Source organism: Palaemon carinicauda, chromosome 41 (assembly GCF_036898095.1).
Source record: "Palaemon carinicauda isolate YSFRI2023 chromosome 41, ASM3689809v2, whole genome shotgun sequence".
Lineage (NCBI taxonomy): Eukaryota > Metazoa > Arthropoda > Malacostraca > Decapoda > Palaemonidae > Palaemon > Palaemon carinicauda.
This window is the reverse complement of record NC_090765.1, coordinates 21,841,213-21,863,038: the sequence shown is the minus strand read 5'-3', so window position 1 is coordinate 21,863,038 and position 21,826 is coordinate 21,841,213. Positions and strand designations below refer to the sequence as shown.

General features: G+C 42.7%; 1 protein-coding gene across 3 annotated transcripts in view; it reads left to right on the top strand.

Annotated features, from left to right (window-relative positions):
• LOC137632312 (pyrimidodiazepine synthase-like) overlaps positions 1-14,584 on the top strand; it is an 83,017-nt gene extending 68,433 nt beyond the window's left edge. For all 3 annotated transcript variants that reach the window (XM_068364228.1, XM_068364227.1, XM_068364229.1), the window contains one exon: positions 13,475-14,584. Coding sequence is in view for 1 of the 3 variants with exons in the window: in XM_068364229.1 (XP_068220330.1) it covers positions 13,475-13,579 (105 nt within the window). In the remaining 2 variants the exon portion in view is untranslated. The remainder of the gene's footprint in view (positions 1-13,474) is intronic.
• Positions 14,585-21,826: the final 7,242 nt, after the last annotated feature.

Below are 21,826 nucleotides of genomic sequence, written 5' to 3'. Positions count from 1 at the left end.
CAAACCTCAACCCTTATAGAATTATGTCTTAGCTTTGGAATATTGACTATTAACTCTCAGTAATTTACTTATTTTCATTCAAGATATCTTTAGCTTTAGATTACTGAAAAATCTTTGAATTCATTATACTCTATAATCTTTAAATGTAATCAAGAATTTTAAAAGTAAACGAGTTAGGGACAGTCCATTTTCCAGAAATTTAACCTCTTCAGGGAAAACTATTTAAGAGAAAAAAGAATTGAATGTGTCAAGGCAGTTGACAATAATTGTATGAATGTTTGTAAGGGGTTATTTGGTTGGAACATTCCTAGCTTTTTCAGTACAGCAAGGAAGCAATGTGTATAATTGCTGCTGCTGAAGTGGAATAATAAGTGTGTGCTTCTTTCACGTATTGTTTTATATTTTTCTGATTATAGATCTTCCATATTACAACTGGACATTGACTTTATAAGGACTAGCTAATAACCAACATTTTCCATCCCTTTGGCAAATGGAGACATAGGGTTGGGTCTTGTTTTAAACAATCTGGACTACACCTGCAGAATGGTTTATGAAGGTGGTTTAGTAATACAGTATTCAAAGGAGATGATTATTTTTGTAAAAAGATGTGGCATCCAGGAGTCATTGCACTTGCTGTTTTTTTTAAATCCAGCAAGTGAAACCTAAGTTACCAAGTGGACAATATGAGGTAAAGAAATTTGCTTTGTTCTTACACAAATACTGTACAAGCCTTTAGCCTTTCCTGTAATAGGAGTATATTAGCTACCGGTAGCTGGAAATCGGTTGGTAGGATTTATAGCGAAATGTCGGTAGTTACTGGTGAGTAGCAGGGAAGTCTCGCCTCCTCGCCAGCACACTTAAGTAGCCAGTTTGATTTCAGCCACATAGCAGTATTATTGTACTCTGTGCTAAAACAAATCTGGCTGTTTCTGATAATCCCTTCTTTCTCTCTTCAAAGTGTTTGGTTATGAAGAATCCACATGTGGGCATTCAATCCTGCCTTGGTAAATCAGGATGCAATTGCTGTTGGTTTATTAGCAAACAGGAGGTTTATCCACATTCTTTATGCCAGTTGTGTAGGAGGCGTTCCTGCTTGCAGACATTCCACTATGACACCTGTAGAGAGGGGTTACTGATGCAGCAGTCAATTATGGCAGGAGGAGGAAGTCCAAGAGGGATTTTAGAGGCTCAAAGTCTTTCCTGAAGACAAGGAGGTCTTCAGACTTGCTTCTCGTGCTCCGGTGCTCGAGAAGTGGATTCTCTCGCGTGAATCCAAAAGGGACTCTGACCTGCCCCAGGGACAACTTTCAGGTAAGGCAACAACATTGCCTTCCTCCATTGAAGGTAGTATTTCCCACCCTTCTCCTTGTATTGACTCCTTCCTTGTAGTTTCTGATAACTTCTCCAATAACCAGGTCTTGAAGACTACAGTATGGCTTTCTTTAGGAATTGAATGCGTGCCGTTGTTGGATAAGCTGCTTCATGCCCGAGCCTCTGCAAAGACTCCCAGGTCAACATCTACAGTGTCGTACACTTATGTTGGTCCTTCTGCGGAAGTTCCTTACAGATTAACCAATGACCAAACCCAACTTAGATCATTGATCAAATGGCCATTGCCATTGACAATGTCTTCTGAGAAGGGGCAAATGCATTCTTGCCCTTGACCTCCCAGCCCTGCACCTTCAACCTCATCCTCTGCTGCTGAGCCCCCTTGTGCTGTCCATCTCCCAAAGACAAAGAAAAGAGAGTGCTTTACGTCTGTTTAGATTCATCCTTCCCCTTCACAAACGCATGATAAGAACATCTTTGCTCCCACTTCGTTGTATGATGAGGCTTTGGGACCACAATGCAGAGGTTAAGAAAGACCTTCAAACAGAGAGCTTTGTCAGTTTTAGTTAGATTTAAGCAAACCATGCTTATAAGTCCCTTTACATACACGATCCTCTGTTGACAGTTCAGTACACACACTGTTTGCTTCACGAACACAATCACCAGGGGACAGCTCCCCATGTGCATGATCTCTTCTATGCATACAGTGCCCAGAGAACACTTCCTTGTATATGCATTTGTTTCCTTCCCACACAATTATACTTCCATGTGCACGATCTCCACATGCTACACTCTCCACATGCACGATCCTATTCATACAGTAATTACGATTGTCATCCAGTAAATGTAGACTTTAGGTTGTCTCATGCTAGGTCACCACACTCCAAGCCTCCACCATCTAAGTCCCCATGTGCCTGATCTCCAGGCGTTAAGTCTTCACACGCTAAGGCCTCCATGTGCAAGATCGCTTAGCTCCCCTCATGCAAGGTACTCTTGTGATTGTTCACCACGAACAATGTCTCCATGCGCAGAATACCTACAAGCAGTAACACGCTCTAAGTCTCCACTGTCTCAGGATTCATGCGTACTTTCTGCATATGCAGAATCACCATACGATAGGATTCTACATTGTAGATCCCTGATGATGATAATGATGTAAGATTGGGAGCCCATATTTAGGGGTACGATGTAAAACGTTGTGAATATTTTATTTGAAGGAGGTTTAAGCATGCTGGTTAGCACGGCAACATATAGGATGGACAAGGATGACAAATGAATGCTCTCTAGAATCCCTTGAGGAAAAAGAAAATGATGGTCGGGAGGGAGTCTGGAGTTGAAGTCTAAGGGTGCTGTAAAGCAAGTACAGTATCACTATCCTCTAAATCCAGTCCTTCCTCAGTCATGGAGAAATTTTTATATTCTTACAGGAGGTTTGCATTGGACAGAGTTCAGACAGGGAATGATACATCCCCATGTGGTAGATCCCCATGTTCTGGATTTTGAGTTCACGCGCTGTATCCTTGCTTGCTAGATTGACACACACTAGATCGCAGAGCGATAGATTTCTTTGTGCAAGATTTTCTAGGGAAACCTCCATGCCAGGAAGGCCCTCACGCATGCATACATCTTCTGAGGATCATATTTACACTCCCTGAATTCTACTGTAAATCTCTTTAGATAGATTCAGCTAAGGCGTGTAACTGACACACTTGTTTTCTTTGTGGTAGGCAAACTCATACTAGGGCTTTGCATGACTAGCGATTGTTCTCTCTCCACTTGAGTGTCCGAGCATTTCTTTTCTGCTGCATTTTTGACTCATAAGAAATAACTTTTTAAACAATTTTATTAAGGGACAGTAGTTACTCGGTTTGAGAGTAACTTTGAAAACGAGCAAATCGGTATACTGTATAAGTATAGAGATTCAAATTGGTTTACGAGCATTGTATCTTTTGATGATCAAAAGTATCTCTACGTATACGCATTTTTTGTAAACAAGTACTATACGGAGGAAATTAGTACGAAATCAGTCATGCAGTGCTCATACACCACACATGCAATGTTCACACCTTGTTGGAGATTTTTACCCATTTTCATGCCTTTTTAAGAAATGTCAAAAGCAGTTGTCTCTAGATAGGTTCCTTGTCAAAATTCAATGTAAGAGTGTTAAAAAAAAAGATAACTAAGTGGCTGTAAGGTGTACAGTAAATTAAGTGACTCAATGATAGTGAGCATCATTTCAAGAAAGAGAACTCATGATATCTAACAGAAAAGTTCATGGTGGGAGTTTATCCTTCCAAGCATGAACCCCCTCTTCCACCTCTCTTGTCTCGCATCAGTCACGATTCCTTAAAGGTAATGTGTGAGTTAATTTTTCAATTTTTTTTTATTGTGAATTCTTAATTTATATTCATTTCTGATGTGCAGGGTTATAATTTGTTTGCTAAATTCCATTACAGATCTTTAAGATATAGTGTACTGTACACAGTTTGTGTATTTGGACTTGTAAATTCCCCTTATTTCTTATGGGAAAAGTAGGTTTAGAATATGAACATTTTAGGTTGCAAGTTTGCTCCAAGAAGGAATTAAACTCCTAAACCGAGGTAGTATTGTAATATGAAATAAAGGTTATTCGATAGAATTGAAGTGGGTTAATCTTTGTTTCTCTTTATAAATTATAAGAAAATGAGTTTACATTACGGGACGATAACTTTCAATACTTTTATAAATTAGAAAGGTGAATTACTTCTATGAACCTCCCCTGATATTCATATTGCTTCACCTTAGGAAGCTTGGGTTTATCGACATTTACCCAAAAAAATTTAAGAAATTTCCCATTTCCTTTCATTCCAACTGGCTCATGCCTTTAGTACAGCAATGTGACATCTAATAATAGAAGCTGATCTTTAGTGTGTCACTATTCCTGTAATGGAAAACCAGCTTTAGCTGCTGGGTTGGTGGGATAATCGCAATCAGCTGTCTCAAGGAATTTCTTTGGAATTGAAGATCTCAGACCTTTCTTTGCTTGCAGATGCTTTAAAGGAAGGAGTTGGGAGGCATCTGTATATCATTTGCATATATCAGCGAAATGGACATTCCCAGAGTTGTCTTTCCTTATCAATTGCCTAGAGCTTCTAGCAGTATTCAAAACTTGCAAGCCTAAATCCGCTGGTTGTAGAAAGACTCTGGCTGTATTTTTAAACATTAGCAATGCCATGTTGGCCATGGCACCAGCCACCCATTGAGATACTACCACTTTAGAGTTATTGTGTCCTTTGACTGGCTAGGTAGTACAACATTGGATCCCTCTTTCTGGTTATGGGTAATTTTTCCTTTGCCTACACATACATTGAATAGTCTGGCATATTCTTTACATATTCTTATCTTTCCTCATATACCAAACAATTCTTCTTTGCTAAAGGGGTTAACTGTTACGCTGTAATTCTTCAGTGGCTTCTTAACTTTTGGTAAGGGTAGAAGAGAGACTAGTTATGATAAGCAGCTCCTTGAGGAGAAGGACACTCTAAAATCAAACCATTGTTCTCTAATCTTAGGTAGTGCCATAGCTTCTGTACTATGGTTATCCACTGTTTTGTGGTAGAGTTCTCTTGCTTGAGGGTAAACTTGAGTCCACTGTTTTATCTTAATTATCTTCCTCTTATTATTTTTTTTCCTATTGTTTATATAAGAAAGATTTATATTGACGTTGTTCCTGTTCTTAAAATATTTGATTTTAATAGATTATCACTTCTCTATAATTTATTTATTTCTTTTCCTCACTTGGCCATTTTTCCCTGTTGGACCTTTTTGGCTTATAGCATTCTGCTTTCCCAACTAGGGTTGTAGCTTAGGTAGTAATAATGATAATAATAATAATTAGCAAACATCTAAAACCAGGGGGGAACACTGTCACAATCTATGTACTGGAAAGTGGAAGTACTGTACTGTTAACTTGGACAAATTTGAGAGTGATAAGGCTTCTTCCAGTTTATTCTAGGGAAATCAAACTTCCTAGCAAATCAGTTGAGCAGGAAAAGCCAGGCTCTTTCAAATGAGTGGTCTCTTCATCCATCAGTATGTCTAGAAATTTGGAAATGTTGGGTTGACTGAATATAGACATGTTTGCCACATCACTGAACTAAAAGACAGAGCTATTTTATTAACTTCTGTCAGATCCATTAGTATGGAGAGTAGATGCCTTGTTACGAGACTGGTCAAATCTGGATCTTTACGCATCTCCACTGTATGTCATGTTTTGACATGTGATATACTGTACAAGTCAAGTCAGTAATAAGAGCAGTGTTAATGTATGGATTGAAAACGTGAGCTCTTAAGACAAAAAACTTGAGAAAACCGAAATGAGAATGCTGAGGAAGATTATGGGAATATCACTGCTTGAAAGAAAGGAAAATGATGAAATAAGAAGATTGGCAGGCCTAATGAAGATTACAGAGGTGATAAGAGTGTCATGACTGAGATGGTGTGGGCATGTGTTGAGGATTAATGGTGGGGAGGGAGTGAGGAGGGCTTGGGAGGAACCTGTTAGGGTGGAAAGGTCGAGGAGGAGGCAGAGAATTAGATAGTGAGATAAGGTGAAGGATGATATGGAGAGATGTTTTGTGGAAGAGGATGCCTTTGATACAAGGCATTGGAGAGGGTGAATCAGACATTTGACTCCCTTAATGTAGGGATAATGGTGAGAAAAAAGATGAAACAAGTTCAAGATTTCTAAAAACAGGAGGATGAGTCCAATACCCCTGTTCTAGCCACAAAGGGAATGGTTCACGGAATTGTAGCCTTTGTTATTGAAGATACTGGGAAGGTTGCTGTGTAAATCCAGTTTACTCAGACAATCAATTTAAAAGGTGTTTCACCTAAACCCATCCTGGCTACATCTAACCGCATGAAGACTTTACACTTCATCATATCCTCAGAAACATTGTTTTCACAACCATTTAGATTGCTTATCATAGGCTCTAAAAGACAGTCTACCAATATTCTGTATTAAGGGCAGTGGAATGTCTATTGTGACTGGCACCAATCTAAGAAGATATAAATAACTAGAACTAGTTTAGATAACATTGTAAAATTGTAATTTTTTTTTTTATTAAAAAAAAGACTTTCTATTGCAGCTATTAAGGGATATAGATCCATGTTTAGTTTGGTACTCAAGCATCTCGGATTAAATCTCTCCATTTTAGGAATTATGTCAGATCTATTTAGGGCTTTTAGTATTGAAAGATCTCTTATTATCAGCTCTATTTATTTCTTATTTACATGTAGCTTTACAGTTTTTAAAAGTTTGTAATTTTAACTGATAGAAAAGCTTTTGCTTAAAGATCTCAAAGAAAAAACTGGTTTCCTTTTGGCACTGGCTTCTGCTAAGTGCATAATTGAAGTGCAAGCACCATCTTCTAAGGTAGGATTTGTGGAATATAAGATGATTTCATCTCTCTTACCTTCTTTTGGAGTTAAAAATGATTTCAAGGATAAAGGTTTGCCACAGTATTTTCAATCCCATCTTTAAATGTGAAAAAGGGCATTACATCAGAAAATTAAAATTTTTGTCCTGTAAGAGCCATTCAGTATTATTTAGGCAAAGTAAGGATCACAGTGTGCCTAATTTATTTTGGTGCAATAGGGTCCCTACTTGTGCTCAGACCAAAAATGCCATGTCATATTTGATTAAAGACTTAATTACAGAATCTCACAAAAAGTCGGATCAAAATCTTATGATAGCCGTGAAAGTTAAGATTCATTATATCAGAAGTGCATCTACATTTTTTTCATTTTTCCTGGAATCTTTGCTTGGAAAGGGTTTTAGTGACGGCTCAATGATATACCAAATTGGCTTTCACTAGTCATGTATCTTAAAGATTCATGGTTTGTTTATCAAGATCACTGGGCTCTAGGTCCTATAGTGGTGAGTGATAATGTAATCTAGTCATATTTTGAATACAGTTAATTTATCTTTCCTTTTGTTGGCTACAAATAATTTTTGCTTCACTCTATACAAATCCTTCGCTATTTCAAGGGGATATTACTTTTGGCGAAGCTGAAAGACGAGTCATAAAGTTTAACGAGAGACAACTACTCCAACTGCTAGTTAGCGGGAGGGGTGGGGGTAGCCAGCTACCCTGCTCACACACACACCTGGGCTGAGCACGCATTTCGCTTTCAGGCTCGGTAAAGTGTGAATGCTACAGCTCTCTTCCACCGTTAAGACTTGCCATTCAAATAGTACTTTTATTACTTACTTCTTTGACTCCCCAATTTCTTCCTGAATCTGCTCCTCTGCCAGTCCTCCCTGGGGAATGGTTCAGTAGCAGTGCTGCCTTGTTAACCCCAGGTTAACCTTGTGGTTAGAAGAATGGTACCGTTTCCCCTAGTGATTCGGTCCTGCCCCTTCCCCCAGGGAGCGCCTGCTCATTTTCTGATCTCTTATAGTTTTGGCATACGCTGGGTGTTGATGGTCCCCCTTCGAAGAAAGTTCTGTTTGAACTCCTTCAGTTGGGTGTCAAGAGGAAGTGCACTCCTACTTTTTCGAAAGTAGAGCCTTTCCCTGTGGGCACGGCGCAAGACCACCTTGGTATGGCTTCCCATCTGTCTGATGTTTTGTCCCCTGTGGCTGATGTGGAGGTTTACGCTTCTTCCCCTGGCGCAGTGGGAGAGCAAACTCCAAAGGCAGGTTTCTCCTTCAGGAGGAAATCTCTCGTCTGCGAGAAAGAGTGAACTGTGACCAGCATGTGACCTATGCCTATGCTTCTCCCCCAGGGCTTGGGGAAAACATAGTCCTAGGCTATGTCCTCTTTCGGGAGAGCATTACTCTCGTTTGCAAGAGCAAGCTTGTGACCAGCTTCTTGTGACTGAGCAGACTCCCTCTCCAAAGAAACCTGCTACACGTTTCCCTTTCGGGGGTACGTCAATTGAAAGAGTTTGTGACCCCTTGTCACCCTGGGCGTGCTCCTCTGCTTGCTCTAAGGAGACGCTTGTTTGAACCTTTGGTTTCTCGTCTTTGGAACCCTTGGGTTCTCGTGACGGTCACGCTGAGCTTTTGAGCGCTCATGACCCTGAGCTCTTGGGTTCTCGTTGTATTGAGACTTCAGGCTTTTGTGACCATTGGCCTTCAGGCTTTTGTTATGCTGAGCCTTCAAGCTCTCATAACAATTGGCCTTCGGGTCCTTGTTACACTGAGCCTTCTGGCTCTCGTCGCATTGAGCCTTCGGGCTCTCATCGCGTTGAGCCTTCGGGCTTTCTTGACCTTTGTTATGCTGGGCTTTCTGGCCCGCGTGATCCTCATTACACTGGTCCTTCAGAACCTCGTAACCCCGAGCTCTCGGGCTCGCGTCGCACTGAGTCTTAAGGCTTTCTTGACCGGGGACCTCGAGGGCCAGGTTATACAGAACTCTTGGGTTCTCATGACACAGGGCCTTTGAGTTCTCATCACCCTGACCCTCCAGGCTCTCGTGACCCTGAAGCTTCTGGCTCATGTTATGATTTGCCTCTGGGTTTTCGTAACCCAGAACTTCCGGGTTCTTGTTGCGCTTCTCTCGGTTCTCAGGACCTTGAGCCTTCGGGTTCTCGTCGTGCTGAGCCTTCGCGCTCTCGTCACATTGAGCCTTCGGGCTCTCGTCACGTTGAGCCAATAGGGCTCTCCTGACTTCGGGCCTTCGGACCCTCGTTATGCTGAACCTTGGAGTCCTTGATACCAAGACCCTTCGGGTTTGCATCTTGCTGAGCCTTCAGGATCTCACTACGATTATCTCCTGGGATCTCGTAGGTGGACGACTGCTGCCGCAGTATCGCGTGACCTGCCTTGCCGCAACCCAACTGGTTGCTATGCTCCAGTCAAGCTGGTCTTGCCGATTTCTCGTCTCGTCATCGGACGAGATACCATCACCTTTTCAGGTGACGAGGGATCGTATCCCCGCACAGGGAAACCCTCTCTCTAGGCGAGACAATAACCAGTATTGCCAGCCACGTGAGCAGCAATCTCCTTATATGTGCTCTCCAGCCAAGCACCAACGACTCTCCCCCAGAGGTTCCCTCTCGCCACTCACGCTCACAAGGCAGCTCTCGCATCCTCGCTGCTTGCCTCCTCTTGAATTGCCCTCTCAACGGTCCCCGAGACGGACTGCTCTGATTCCCACTAGGGATCGTTATCCACTAGATTGGTTTCAGGCCGATAGACATAGAGAGGCACCAAAGCAGTCCGCTTCTTCGATGATCAACACCCCTTGGTGGTTAGACCAGGGTTACTCTTGCCCGCAGGTAAGGCATCAAATCAACCTTCTTATCAGGCTCCTAGACCCAGGGCTCCTGGCTCCCCAAAAGGATCCTCCTCCCAGTTCATCGGGAGGTAGAGACACCCCCCATGGTTAACCGCACTATTCAACATTGTGCGGGAAGCTATTACGGGGACCATACCCTGATCTCCATCCTTGGTTGGTATGCCAAGGATTCCCTTGTTGGCTGCTCTCCTTTCCAGCACCTCTCCTGCAGATCCATGGAGGATTTCTGGAGGTTTTGCCTTGGTGGGACTTTCAATTAAAGAGAGTTCCCTCTCTCCCCGGAAGAGGAGTTGGGAGGAAACAGTCACCAAGGTTCCTGGGAGCCCCTTGCTCTTTCGGGTTCCACCGGTGAAACCAAAGTGGAAAAGAAAAAGGATCAGGCTGTCTCCCTTAGGGAAGGACTGGGAAATCTCTTTACCGTACTCTTTTCTCCTCTCTCCGATAGAAGTGGTCCCACGCGAGTCTCGTCCTCCATTGCAGCATGACGTCATTCCTCCTTTCGGTGAGGACCAACGTCCTCTCAGGAATGAAAGGGCTGTAAGACCTTAGCTAGTGGAGGAATTCCTGCCCCAGCACAAAAAGCCGAAGGACCTTTTTACCATCCCGAAGTTCTTGGCCAGACCTTCCGCGCCTCAGCAAGAGAGGCCGAGGGAAGTCTCCCCAAGTAAATCAGCTAGAGTTGCCCCCGTCAACGACCTACCTTAACGACTATGACCCACCCCGGGCTTCTATGGAGGAGAGCTCGGAGGTGGATGAGCAATTTGGTCTTGAGGACAACCTTTTGCCTAGAGTTGCTAGCCCTAAGCTCACAGAGGTGGAGCAGAAGGAGTCTGAACACATATTCTGGTAGGTTCTAGTCTACATTAGTCCATCAATGGGCTGTCAAACCCATCGACAGCCCCGCAGGATGGGAGAAACACAGTCTTGAACCTGGTCTATGGCACTCAAAGATCCCTTTGGGCCAGTGCAGCTTCACCCTGGTCAAAGGGGTTGAAGAGTGACATAAAGAAGGCAGTGTTGCAAGGTACAGGCTCTTCTGCCTCCCTCCGAGCAAGCTCTTCTTCAACTCCTCCTGCCACTGTTCGTGCAGCAGAGGAGGTATTTTGAGATTCTGAATGAGCCTCTTCCAACCTTGCCTCTTGATCACTCTATAGAGGCTAACGGAACTCTCAGTCTTGTACTCGGCCTCAGAGATTATCAACCAAGAGAAGGTTGTGAAGTATGCCATGCAAGCTACGTTGTGGCTGGACCTCTGGTTGAAATCTGTGGGTCACTTGATCAGATCTCAGAATTGGTCTCATGAATCCACAAGGAGGTCGATGGAATCCTTCTATATGAAGTCCAGACCATGGTGGAGAAGGGTGCTCTCCAGGAGGTCCTCGACAGGTCTTCAGGCTTCTACAGTCAACTTTTTCTTGTGAAAAGGCGTCTGGAGGCTGGAGATTAGTCATCGAACTCTCGGCCTTGAAGAGGTTTGTCAATCTAACCTTGTTCAAGATGGAGACAGCTGACATGGTCAGACAAGCAATAAGACCGCAGGACTTCATGTGTACACTGGATCTCAAGGAAGAATACTTCCAAATCCCAGTCTATCCATCTTCTAGGAAGTATCTAAGAATCATGTTCAAACAGAAACAATACCAGTTTAAGGTGCTGTGTTTCGGTCTTTCCATGGCACCCTAGAACTTTATGAGTGTTCGCCCTAGTGTCATCTTGAGCTCATAGAATCGGCATGCGTCTCCTAAGATATCTGGATGACTGGCTGATTCTAGCAAACTCGGTGGTGACCCTTCTTCAACACCAAGACAGACTTCTGAGGCTTTGTCAAGATCTGGGGATCTTGGTAAACCTTGAGAAGTCACAACTGCTACCCTCTCAAAGACTGATATACCTGGGCGTGATAATAGACACCAAACGGCACAAAGCATTTCCATCAGACGAAAAAATTCAGAGGCTATGGAAGGTAGCAGAACCTTTCCTCAGACGATAAGAGTTACCAGCCCAGAGCTGGCGCAGCCTCTTAGGCCACTTATCATCTCTGGCCTGTGTAGTTCCCGATGGACGCCTCAGGATAAGATTCTGCCAGTGGCACCTCAAGTCCCAGTGGAATCTGGCCACCGATTCACAGGACACCCTAGTTCGTCTAGGGTCAGAGGTACAGACAGACCTCAATTGTTGGTTGGCAGACAAGAACCTCCACAAAGGTCAACCTTCCCATCCCACCCCCGGAACTGATGCTTTTTTCGGATGCATCAAAAGAAGGGTGGGGGGGCTCACATGCTGCACTAAACCATCTCTGGTGTGTGGTCCGAATTAGATAGATACCAGCATATAAATTTCTTAGAGATGAGGGCAGCTTTTTGTGCTCTCCAACAGTTCCACCTGGGGCACTCCGTGGTCTTGAGTGACAACACCACGGTAGTAGCCTACTTAAACAAGCAAGGCCCTGTTCCATCTAGCAGTAGAGATACTCAGATGGACAGAAGACAAACTGGTATCCCTATCTGGTCACTTTATTCCAGGCAAGAGGAATGTGCTTGCAGACAATCTGAGCAGAGTGAACCAGAAAGTGGGCTCTGAGTGGTCTTTGAATCCTATCTTAGCCAACAAAGTCCTGACTTTGTGGGGTTCCTCGACTCTGGTCCTGTTCGCGATGGGCCTGTACTTCAGGCTCCCACACTACTGCTCCCCAATCCTGGAACCCAAGACTTTATGGCAAAATGCATTCCAACAATGGTGGGACAACATAGATGTGTATGCATTTCTCCCATTCTGTCTGATGAGAAATGTCCTGAACCAAGTCAAAATAAGCAAGAACTTATCAATGACTCTAATAGCTTTGTTCTGGCATCACGCAGAGTGGTTCCTGTACCCTCTGCAGCTCCTAACGGACCTTCTGAGGGAACTTCTTCTATGACCTGATCTACTCAAACAGCCACATGCCAACATCATCTTCAAAGCTGTAGCTTGGCTTTTGCTTCACACCTGGAGACTGTTCAGCATCTCCTCTCTCAAAGAGGCTAGAATGTCTAGACACCTCAGACGCTCTTCAGCCTTGGTGTACGAGTGAGCGGGATAGCCGGCTACTCCCCACCCTTCCTACCGGTTGGAGTTACTATCCCTTGCTAAAATTTTAAGGCTCGTCTTTCAGCTTCGCTGAAAGCAATATCGCCCTATATATAGCTCCAGGTTTGTATCGTTAGGAAAAATACAACTTCCAAATTTGTTATGTTTAAGTACTTGATTTTGGGTTTTTGTAAATGGAATTTAGAGTAAGCTTTCATTTAGGTATCCAGTATTTCTAATTCCTTTCAATACAGTCTGGAGTAACATAGTACAGATGTATTTTGCAAGAGTTCTGTTACTAATTATCTCGACAGATTAGTCTAGAATCAGCTACTGTATATTTGAAACATGGTTAGACCTAGTTTTCCTATCTTCCTGCATCAGTGTCCCACCTTCATTAGTCTGTGGCAGTCATTATTAAGAACATTATGGCTGGTTCCTAGAAGTAAACTGAGTTTTAAATATGATTTTTTTTATTTCCATAATCACTTGATCTTCATATAGAAGCCCACCCTCCTCCACGTTGAGTGGGGACGTCAAGGGGATGCGGAATAGTTTCTACTACTAGGGGTATGAGCCAGTTGGAAAAATAGAAAAATAGAAAAAGTTTTTATATTTCATAAATGTTGATAAATACAAGCTTCGCAAAGAGAAGCAGTGTAAACATCAGGGGAGTTTAGAAATAACAAATTTTATTACTCAAATTCCATTTTTGGGGCAGCTTTTTAAACTTTAGAAAATATCGTTTGGTGTACTTTATCTAGAGGACATAATTTATGTTGCATTTGCAGATTTCTTGGACTTCCAGTATGTGTGAAGATCCTGTCATCAAGGCTGTAATCATCCCTGCTCAAGTATACAAACATTACTGGCAGACTTTCGAGTATGATTTTTAAAGATTTTTATGTAAGGCAATTAAAGATTGAAACTGACTTTCTAACTAAGGCAGTCAGTTGGTAATGACTAAGATATTTTATGTCTAATAACCCAGGTAGTATGTTTGTATTGAAGAGAAAGGGTTGTACCTTTAAGAAGAAAAATAAGAGCATCCATTGTATAATCAACAACTCCTACTCTTGATGGTGCTAAACTGAAATGAATTGGGTAATAATTCAAATAACTGTCGAATCCCTTGACAATTTTCTTTTGGTTTAATTTAGAATGACACACATAATCTTATAAAGGTTATACTTAAGGAAAAATATAGATAATCTATATTTATAGTCTGTGAATATCATAGGAAGACTGTTGTGCCAAGATTTTTAGTACTTTCCACTTGCTGCAACTAAACTGGCATTTTAAGATCTAGACAGTATCATACTGCTACTGTAGCTTTGGAATGTTGTTGATTTATAGTGTTATAGTTTTGCTGCACTTGCTAGGTAAGGCCTCTTGAGGTAGATCATTACTATTTCAATTGTTATAATTTAAAGGCAAAATTCTACTAGAGTCATTAGATTTTCGTAAAAGGTATTAAAACCTTAACTCATACTTAAAAATCTTAAACTTATCAGGTAATACCTACCAATATAAGAACTTGTGAAAGCATTGTGCTGTCCAGATACATGGGTAAATTTTAAGTATGTCTGCTATTTACTTGGTTTTTGTCAAACGTGATAGCCAAGAGATCTTCTCTTTATGTCTACGGGATTATCTTAAGAAACTTTTCCTTCTTGTTCTTTGGTAGTTTTTTACATTGAAAATTTATTCCATCGTACATGTGGAAAGAATTTTGAGAGTAATAATTACCATGTTCATGTTTTCTAGTACTTATGTTGTACTGTATTTATAAGAAGAATATTTTTGTAGGGAAATTAATCATGTTTAACGCAGTGTTGAAAAGTTTCAGTTGTACTGCTGTGTAACTTTTGTTATATTAAACTTTTTCCATTTTGTCATTATCCTTATGCATTGCATTCTCCTTTTCAATTTTAACCCTTTTACCCACGGGGTATTTGGAAATTTCCAACCCTTAACCCCCTGGGGGTTATTTTTTTCCCAGCACATTTTGCAGTATATATTTTTTAAATTGCTCTAACAGGCTTAATTTTTGTCATAGAGAGGTCAGGTGGGTCTCATTCTCTTGGAAAATGCCTGAATTTTCTCAAAAAATTTTCAAAAAATATGAAAAACAAATTTTTATAGCATTTTTTTGCAAGGACGTAGCGGTACGTCCATGGGGGTAAGGGGATGGCTTTTGTGAAACGTACCAGTACGTCCTTTGGGGGTAAAAGGGTTAAAAGGAAATATCCAAACTTCCACCTGTGTAATTCCAGCAAACCTATGTTTTAAAAGAACGTGTTCCTACGTGTATACAAACCTTTCTTCCTTTAGATTAAGGAATATCTTCAGCAGAACTAGAACTGCTGTTGAAATTGTTAATGAGGTATTTAACGAGAAGGGGTGAGTGCTGGCGAGTAGCCCCACTAACTCTTGTGTCAAATACTTTTAACTTTCATATTTGGTCATAACGAATACAGATGTACTGTTGTGTTCTATCCAAGGCTGTTTGATATTTTTCTCATACTTAGTTGTTTTGAATGGTTGATTTTAGGGTCATATTAATAATGAAATGAAGCTGGAATTGTTATGCGTGTGAAAGGATGGATATTACGTTGGCTTATGGCTTAAATGTTGAATGACCCACAATCACTCTGCTCTTTTTATGGCCATTGTTGGAGAGACTGTTTGGCACTTTACTCTCTTTATTGAGCCTACTGATTGCTAAAGCTTCTTGGTATATGCCACTGACTTGGTCCAAAGAAGTATGCTTCAGGAGCAGGGAGAACTTGGATCTATACCAGGGAGTTTTTTTCAAGATTGGTACATTGTGAGATGATTACCACATTCCAACATATGCTGAAGTTCTTCCTTGCAGACTGCTGACAGGAAGTTTTCTAAGGAAAGCTTGGCATTCTTAAGTTCTCGCAGGTAGGCCCTCAGTGTAGGGCTACTTACTTTTTCCCTAGTGTCCCCAGCCAGTGGTGACCCAAGTGATATCAGCAGTGATTCCAGTGCCAGCAGTGTCAGTGACTCTAATGCTGATCCGATCAGAGTGCCCTAAGCTAAGAAATTAGCTGAGAAGGTTCTACTCTTGTAGAAGTGAAAGTTCCAAAACCAGGAGGTTGTAAGAAGGTTCTTGAGCTGGTAAAACCTGTGTGTGTTGCCCTGATGACCATCACCCCTTTGATTGGAGCTGCATTACTGTTCACCCTTGGGGCCAGTTACCCCCCTCCATGTCTGTATTACAAGGGCCAGTGAGAGAGCCTACTGCTTCCCCTATATCCTATATCTGTGACCCCAGTGTTTTGATTCTTGTTGGAGCAACCTCTGTGGTCACACAGACAATGACTTCTCATCTTGCAGAATCTAAAGGGAAAGCTGGTAAGAGGAAGTTGCAAGTTCATTCCGCTTCTGATTCTAACCCTTCTAACAAAAAGAAGTCCAGGGAAACCAGTCGTATTTGCTAGATTAGGGATCTTGAAGACACCACCTCTCTTTAGGGGGAAGGTGGGTGACACTGGGAGTCATCTCTCAGTGTTACCCAACCCTGTACCACAGTCCCCCTGCTGTTGGGTACCTTGCAGCTGGCTTGACTACTGTGATTGCCAGGTTGGCCAAAGATACACTGCTCTGTGCTGGGCCATACAAACTTATTGATAGCCTGCCTAGTCCATGGCTTCCTTGGACCGGAGGCCTGTGTGGCTGGCTTGATTACCTGTTAGCCAGCCTGGGTGTGGGTGCACTCACAGGGACAGGCACTCTTATCATTGACAAGGCATGGGAGGAGCTTGGATGACCTCCTTCCCCTTTTCTAATTGGACGTAACCGTATTACAGTACTCTCTTTTTTATTATGGATACTTTGATATCCTGAATTGAGAAGATGGCACTTCTCAACGATGTCATTGCCAACAGCCACAGTTTAGTGACTGAGGCTTAGCACAGGGCTTAGTTTCCACCACAATCAAGAGAGGGAAGGTTGCTTGGTACCTTTTCTGCCTCTAGTTTGATTGATGCCAGAGATCTTTCTCTCCTCGATAACAACTAGCCTGGTCCTTTATCAATATAATTGCTGGTCCTATTTTTTGCAGAATGGTGTACTTGGAACAGAATGCTCATGTTCATTGGGGTATAGTAGATCTGCTGAGCCGACTGCCAAGCCCTCATCACTCAGGATAAGGATGCTCAGGATTCTCGTGCCCTGAAGGTACGGGAACTTAGCCCAGTACAAGTGGAAGCAGAGAACCCATAGTCACAGTGTATAGTTGTGATTATTACTCTGATTTGTGAGTACAATGAACTGGGTGTGTCATCAATAGGGCCAGCTTCAGTTCAGACCACGCACATTTAATCAGCACTTTACTGCCTTCTTAAGGGTCAAGACTTTCTCTGGAGCTGCTATGGTTGGATCTTGCTTATTGGTAATAGATTGGTTTGTCAAGCTGCTCTGTCGATCAGAGAACACACTTGCTTCCAGTCAGTCCAGCATGATTCTAACCCCCCCCCCCTACACATCAAAGCAATGAAGGTTCTATGTGCCATTCTTCTGCATCAGCACCAGGTTGACGCTTCAGTATGCTCACAGAAGAGACTTAGACCAGAAGGCACGTCCTTCTCGGCTTCTGAATCAATGGTCATGGAGACTTTGCCAACACTAGGGAACAAGGTCTCAGGCGTTTGGGAAGGAAGTCTGGTCAGTTGGCATATCAACAGGAAGGAGTTGATGGCAATTCTGTTGGGGCTAAAAGCCTTCGGAACCTCGGTGTCAGGGAAGACTGGGGAGATCAATGCAGACAACACCACAGCTCTCGCGTACATCAGGAAACAAGGGGGAACTCACTTCCTCTCTTTGTTCAGAACAGCAAGAGAGCTTCTCCTTGGGGCGAGCGAGAACAGGACTCAGCTGTTGACGAGGTTTGTTCAAGGGCAAAGAAACATCGGGGCAGATAAGTTCTTCCCACAGAGTGGACTCTCAACCCGCATGTCTGTCAGAGCCTCTGGAAGTTGTGGGCAGACCTGTAATAGACCTTTTCGCCTCCAACTTGAATAAGAGGATCCCCAACTACTGCTCCCTAATCCCGGACGAGGAAGCGGTAGCAGTGGACGCCTTCTTGATGGATTGGACGGGGATGGACATGTATGTGTTTCCCCCGTTCAGAATCATCAATCTGGTTGTCAGAAAATTCGCTCTCCTCGATTCGGGACGAATGATCCTAGTAGCTCAATTCTAACCTGCAAGGGAATGGTTCACCGAAGTGGTGGGCATGCTGATGGACTTCCCAAGAAGACTCCCGGCAAGTCCAGATCTTCTCAGACAGCCCCACTTCGAGAGATATCATCAAAACCCTCTCGCTCTCAAACTGACTGCCTTCAGACTGTCGAGAAGCTCGTTAGATCTCGAGGCTTTTTGGCACAAGCGGCGAAAGCTATTGCCGGAGCAAGGAGGATCTCGTCACAAAGAGTCTACCAGTCTAAGTGGGAGACCTTTTGAGCTTGGTGCAGGCGGCACAAGATTTCCTCAACCACTACCTCTCTGAGCCAGATTGCAGACTTTTTATTCTACCCTACCTCAGACAGGATTCTAAGCTGGCTGTATCTACCATCAAAGGATACAGGAGTATGCTCTCAACCGTCTTTAGGCATAGAGGCCTAGAGTTGTCTCAAGATAAAGATTTGCAGGACCTCATCAGGTCTTTTGAGACAACGAAACAGGTACAATTAAGACCCCCATCTTGGAACATGGATGTGGTGTTCAAGTTTCTTTGCTCCAAGAAATTTGAACCTATCTTGCAAGCCTCTCTTCGAGATGTAACAAAGAAAACCCTCTTCCTTATGACTCTAGCGACTGCCAAAAGGGTCAGCGAAGTCCAGGCAATTGAGAAGTGGGTAGGCTTCAACCAGAATGGAGCGGTTTGTGCCATAAGGTTCGACTTTCTCGCTAAGAACGAGAACCGTTCGAATCCCTTGCCTAGAACATTTGAGATCCCTAACCTCACGAACCTAGTGGGTCAAGAGCAGGAAAGACTCCTCTGCCCAGTTAGGGCCCTCAAAGCTTATTTGGCTCACACTAAGAACGTGAGAGGTGCATCCAGCTTGTTATGGTGTTCAGTGAAGAATCCACAAAAACCTGTCAAAGAATGCTTTGTCCTTTTTCCTGAGGGAAACTATTAGGGAAGCCCACCTCTTATGTGAGGAGGAACACTTCGCCCTGTTGAAAGTACGGGCTCACGAAATGAGAGCCATTGCTACCTCACTGGCATAGAAAAATATGTCAGTTAGGCAAATCATGGATGCAACGTTCTGAAGGAGCAACTCTGTCTTCTCTTCTCATTACCTCAGAGAGGTGAGAGTGGACTATGACAAGTGTTATACCTTGGGCCCATACGTAGCTGCGGCTTCTGTATTAGGCAAAGGAGATACTACCCCCACTCAACCTTAGTTTGTATGCATGTATGAGGGTTTGTGTTTTTATGGTTGTCTGAGGACTTCGTCTTGTGGTACGGCTTCCTCAGTCTAGATAGATAGTTTATATCTATTCTATAAGGTTAGGTGGTTAGTTTTAGTAAGGTTGCAGGTTTTTTTTTATTATATGGGACAAAGGTAGTTTCTGAAGTCTAGTCAAGTTGTTGGTCTTACCCCTTTGACTGACTCGATTGAGTTGTTTGTAGCATAACAGGTTTACTCCTGGCTGAATACTCCTAAGGGAAAGCGACTCTAGAGGCAGTAACCTTTGAAGTCAGCTACCTTAGCCGGTAAGGAATCAAGGTGTTTTTTTTCCTACAACTCTTTTGATGTTTCCCCAACGATGTTTACTGTCTGTTTCCCTCCAAATGTTTGAATCAGCTATATATATATAACTGCCAGGTAAGTACTATTCAAGTTATATGAATACTTACCTGGCAGTTATATATATATATATTAAAGCCCACCCACCTCCCCCCAGGAGACAGGTCGGGCAAAGATAATCTGAGGAACAGAAAACGGGAATGATTCCAGGTACAGTACCACCCTGTAAGGGTTGTTAACCACCTAACCGCACAACCACCACAAGGCGGTTGCCGTGATTTTTGAATAAATTCTGCCTGAAGTCAAAGACTTAAGCTATATATATATAACTGCCAGGTAAGTATTCATAAAACTTTGTTTTATCATAAAAACTCCCTTTCATCCAGCTCAGTACTGAATGAACTTTCAGGCCCCATTGCAAAGCCTTTTAGTCTTTATTCAATTAATCTCCAACCATCCATCTATCAAGGCACTTCCCCCAATTTTGGGGAGAAGAGGACATAAAAAAAAAGGTGGGGGGAGACTTTTCTTCGTTTCGCTCCTCCTAGCTTGACGAGGGATTCAGCCGAGTTTGGTTGGTACTGCTAGGGTGCCATTGTCCACCCTCCCCCGTTGTCCACCACAAATGAAGCTTAATATGCTGAATCCCCTACTGCTACTACCTCTGCGGTCACTAAGGTGACTGAAGGAACCAGCAGGACCTACTGGAATTGGGTTACAATCACTCGCCATTCATTCCTGTTTCTAGCACACTCATTTGCCTCTCTCACATCTATCCTATCACCTAGAGCTTTCTTCACTCTATCTAACCCTTGGCCTTCTTCTTGTACGTCTCCCATAACTCTTGGATTCATCACCTTCAGCAGACAGCCATTTTCCATTCTCTCTACATGGCCAAACCACCTCAAAACACATCCACTCTTAGCTGCTAAATAATTTCTTACACTAGTTTTCATCCTCAATACTTCATTCCTAACCCTATCTAATTAAGATAAACCAGCCATACTCCTCAGACACTTCATCTCGAACACAAACAATTTCTGTCTCTCTGTCACTTTCATTCCCCACAACTCCGATCCATACATCACAGTTGGTACAATCACTTTCTCATACTGAACTGTTTACATTCATTCCTAAACCTCTATTCTTAAACACGCCCTTTACTGGCCCCAACAGTTTACATCCTTCATTCAGTCTCCGACATGCATATTCCACTCCACCATTTGCAACAACAACAAACCCCAAGTACTTAAACTGATCAACTTTCTCAAGTAACTCCATTCAGCATGGCTTTCAACCTAGCACCTCCCCCCTCTTCTTGTGCATCTCATAACCTTACTTCTACCCTCATTTACTCTTGACTTCCTTCTCTCGCACACCCTTCCAAACTGTCACTAAGCGACCCAGTTTCTCCTCTTGAGTGTGCAACCAATATAGTATCATCTGCAAATAACAACCGATTCACTTCCTATTCATGATCACTCTCATCTTTCTGTTTCAATCTTCGACCAAGCACTTGAGCATTCACCTCTCTCACAACTCCATGAATAAACAAATTGAACAATCAGGGCGACGTCACACATCCCTGTCAGAGCCCCACCCTCACTGGAAAGTTAAACCGCTCGCTTCATTTCCTATCCTAACACGTGCTTTACTGCCTATATATACACTCTTCATTGCTTGAAACAACGTTCCACCAATTCCATATAACTGCATCACATTCCACATCGCCTCCCTATCAACTCTATTATAAGTTTTTCCAGATCCATAAACCTTGCCTTTAGTTAAATGTTTCTCGCATACAGTATCTGCTTAACTAAAAATCTGATCCATACATCCCCTACCTCTTCGAAAACCACTCCGTACTTTTAAGATTGTATACTGTTTTATCCTTAATCTTATTAATTAGCACTCTACCGTACACTTTTCCAACCACAATCAACAAACTAATACCCCTTAAATTACAGGACTCATGCACATCTCCCCCTACCTTTGTATAGCGCATCAATACATGCACACACCCAGTTTCCTGGTACCATTGACAAAATAAAATATTTATTAAACAATCTCAACAACCAGTCAAGTAGCCACACCCCCATTCCGTTAATATTCAGTCAAATGAGGAGATATTTGGTTGTTCTGGTACAATTATGTTAGACCTGTGAATGATTATGTTTTGTGGCTGTGGATTTCTCTTTGGTTTGTTGCTTTGATTTACACACCTTATTAATCTGTAACTAAGACATGTGCCCAAGTTTTGTTGGCTACAAATAAGCCTGAGATAAGAGAAAATGTCTAAACTGTATATTACTGTATTTGATTTCTGTCCAAAGCTGGATTGTCCTCTCTTCACGA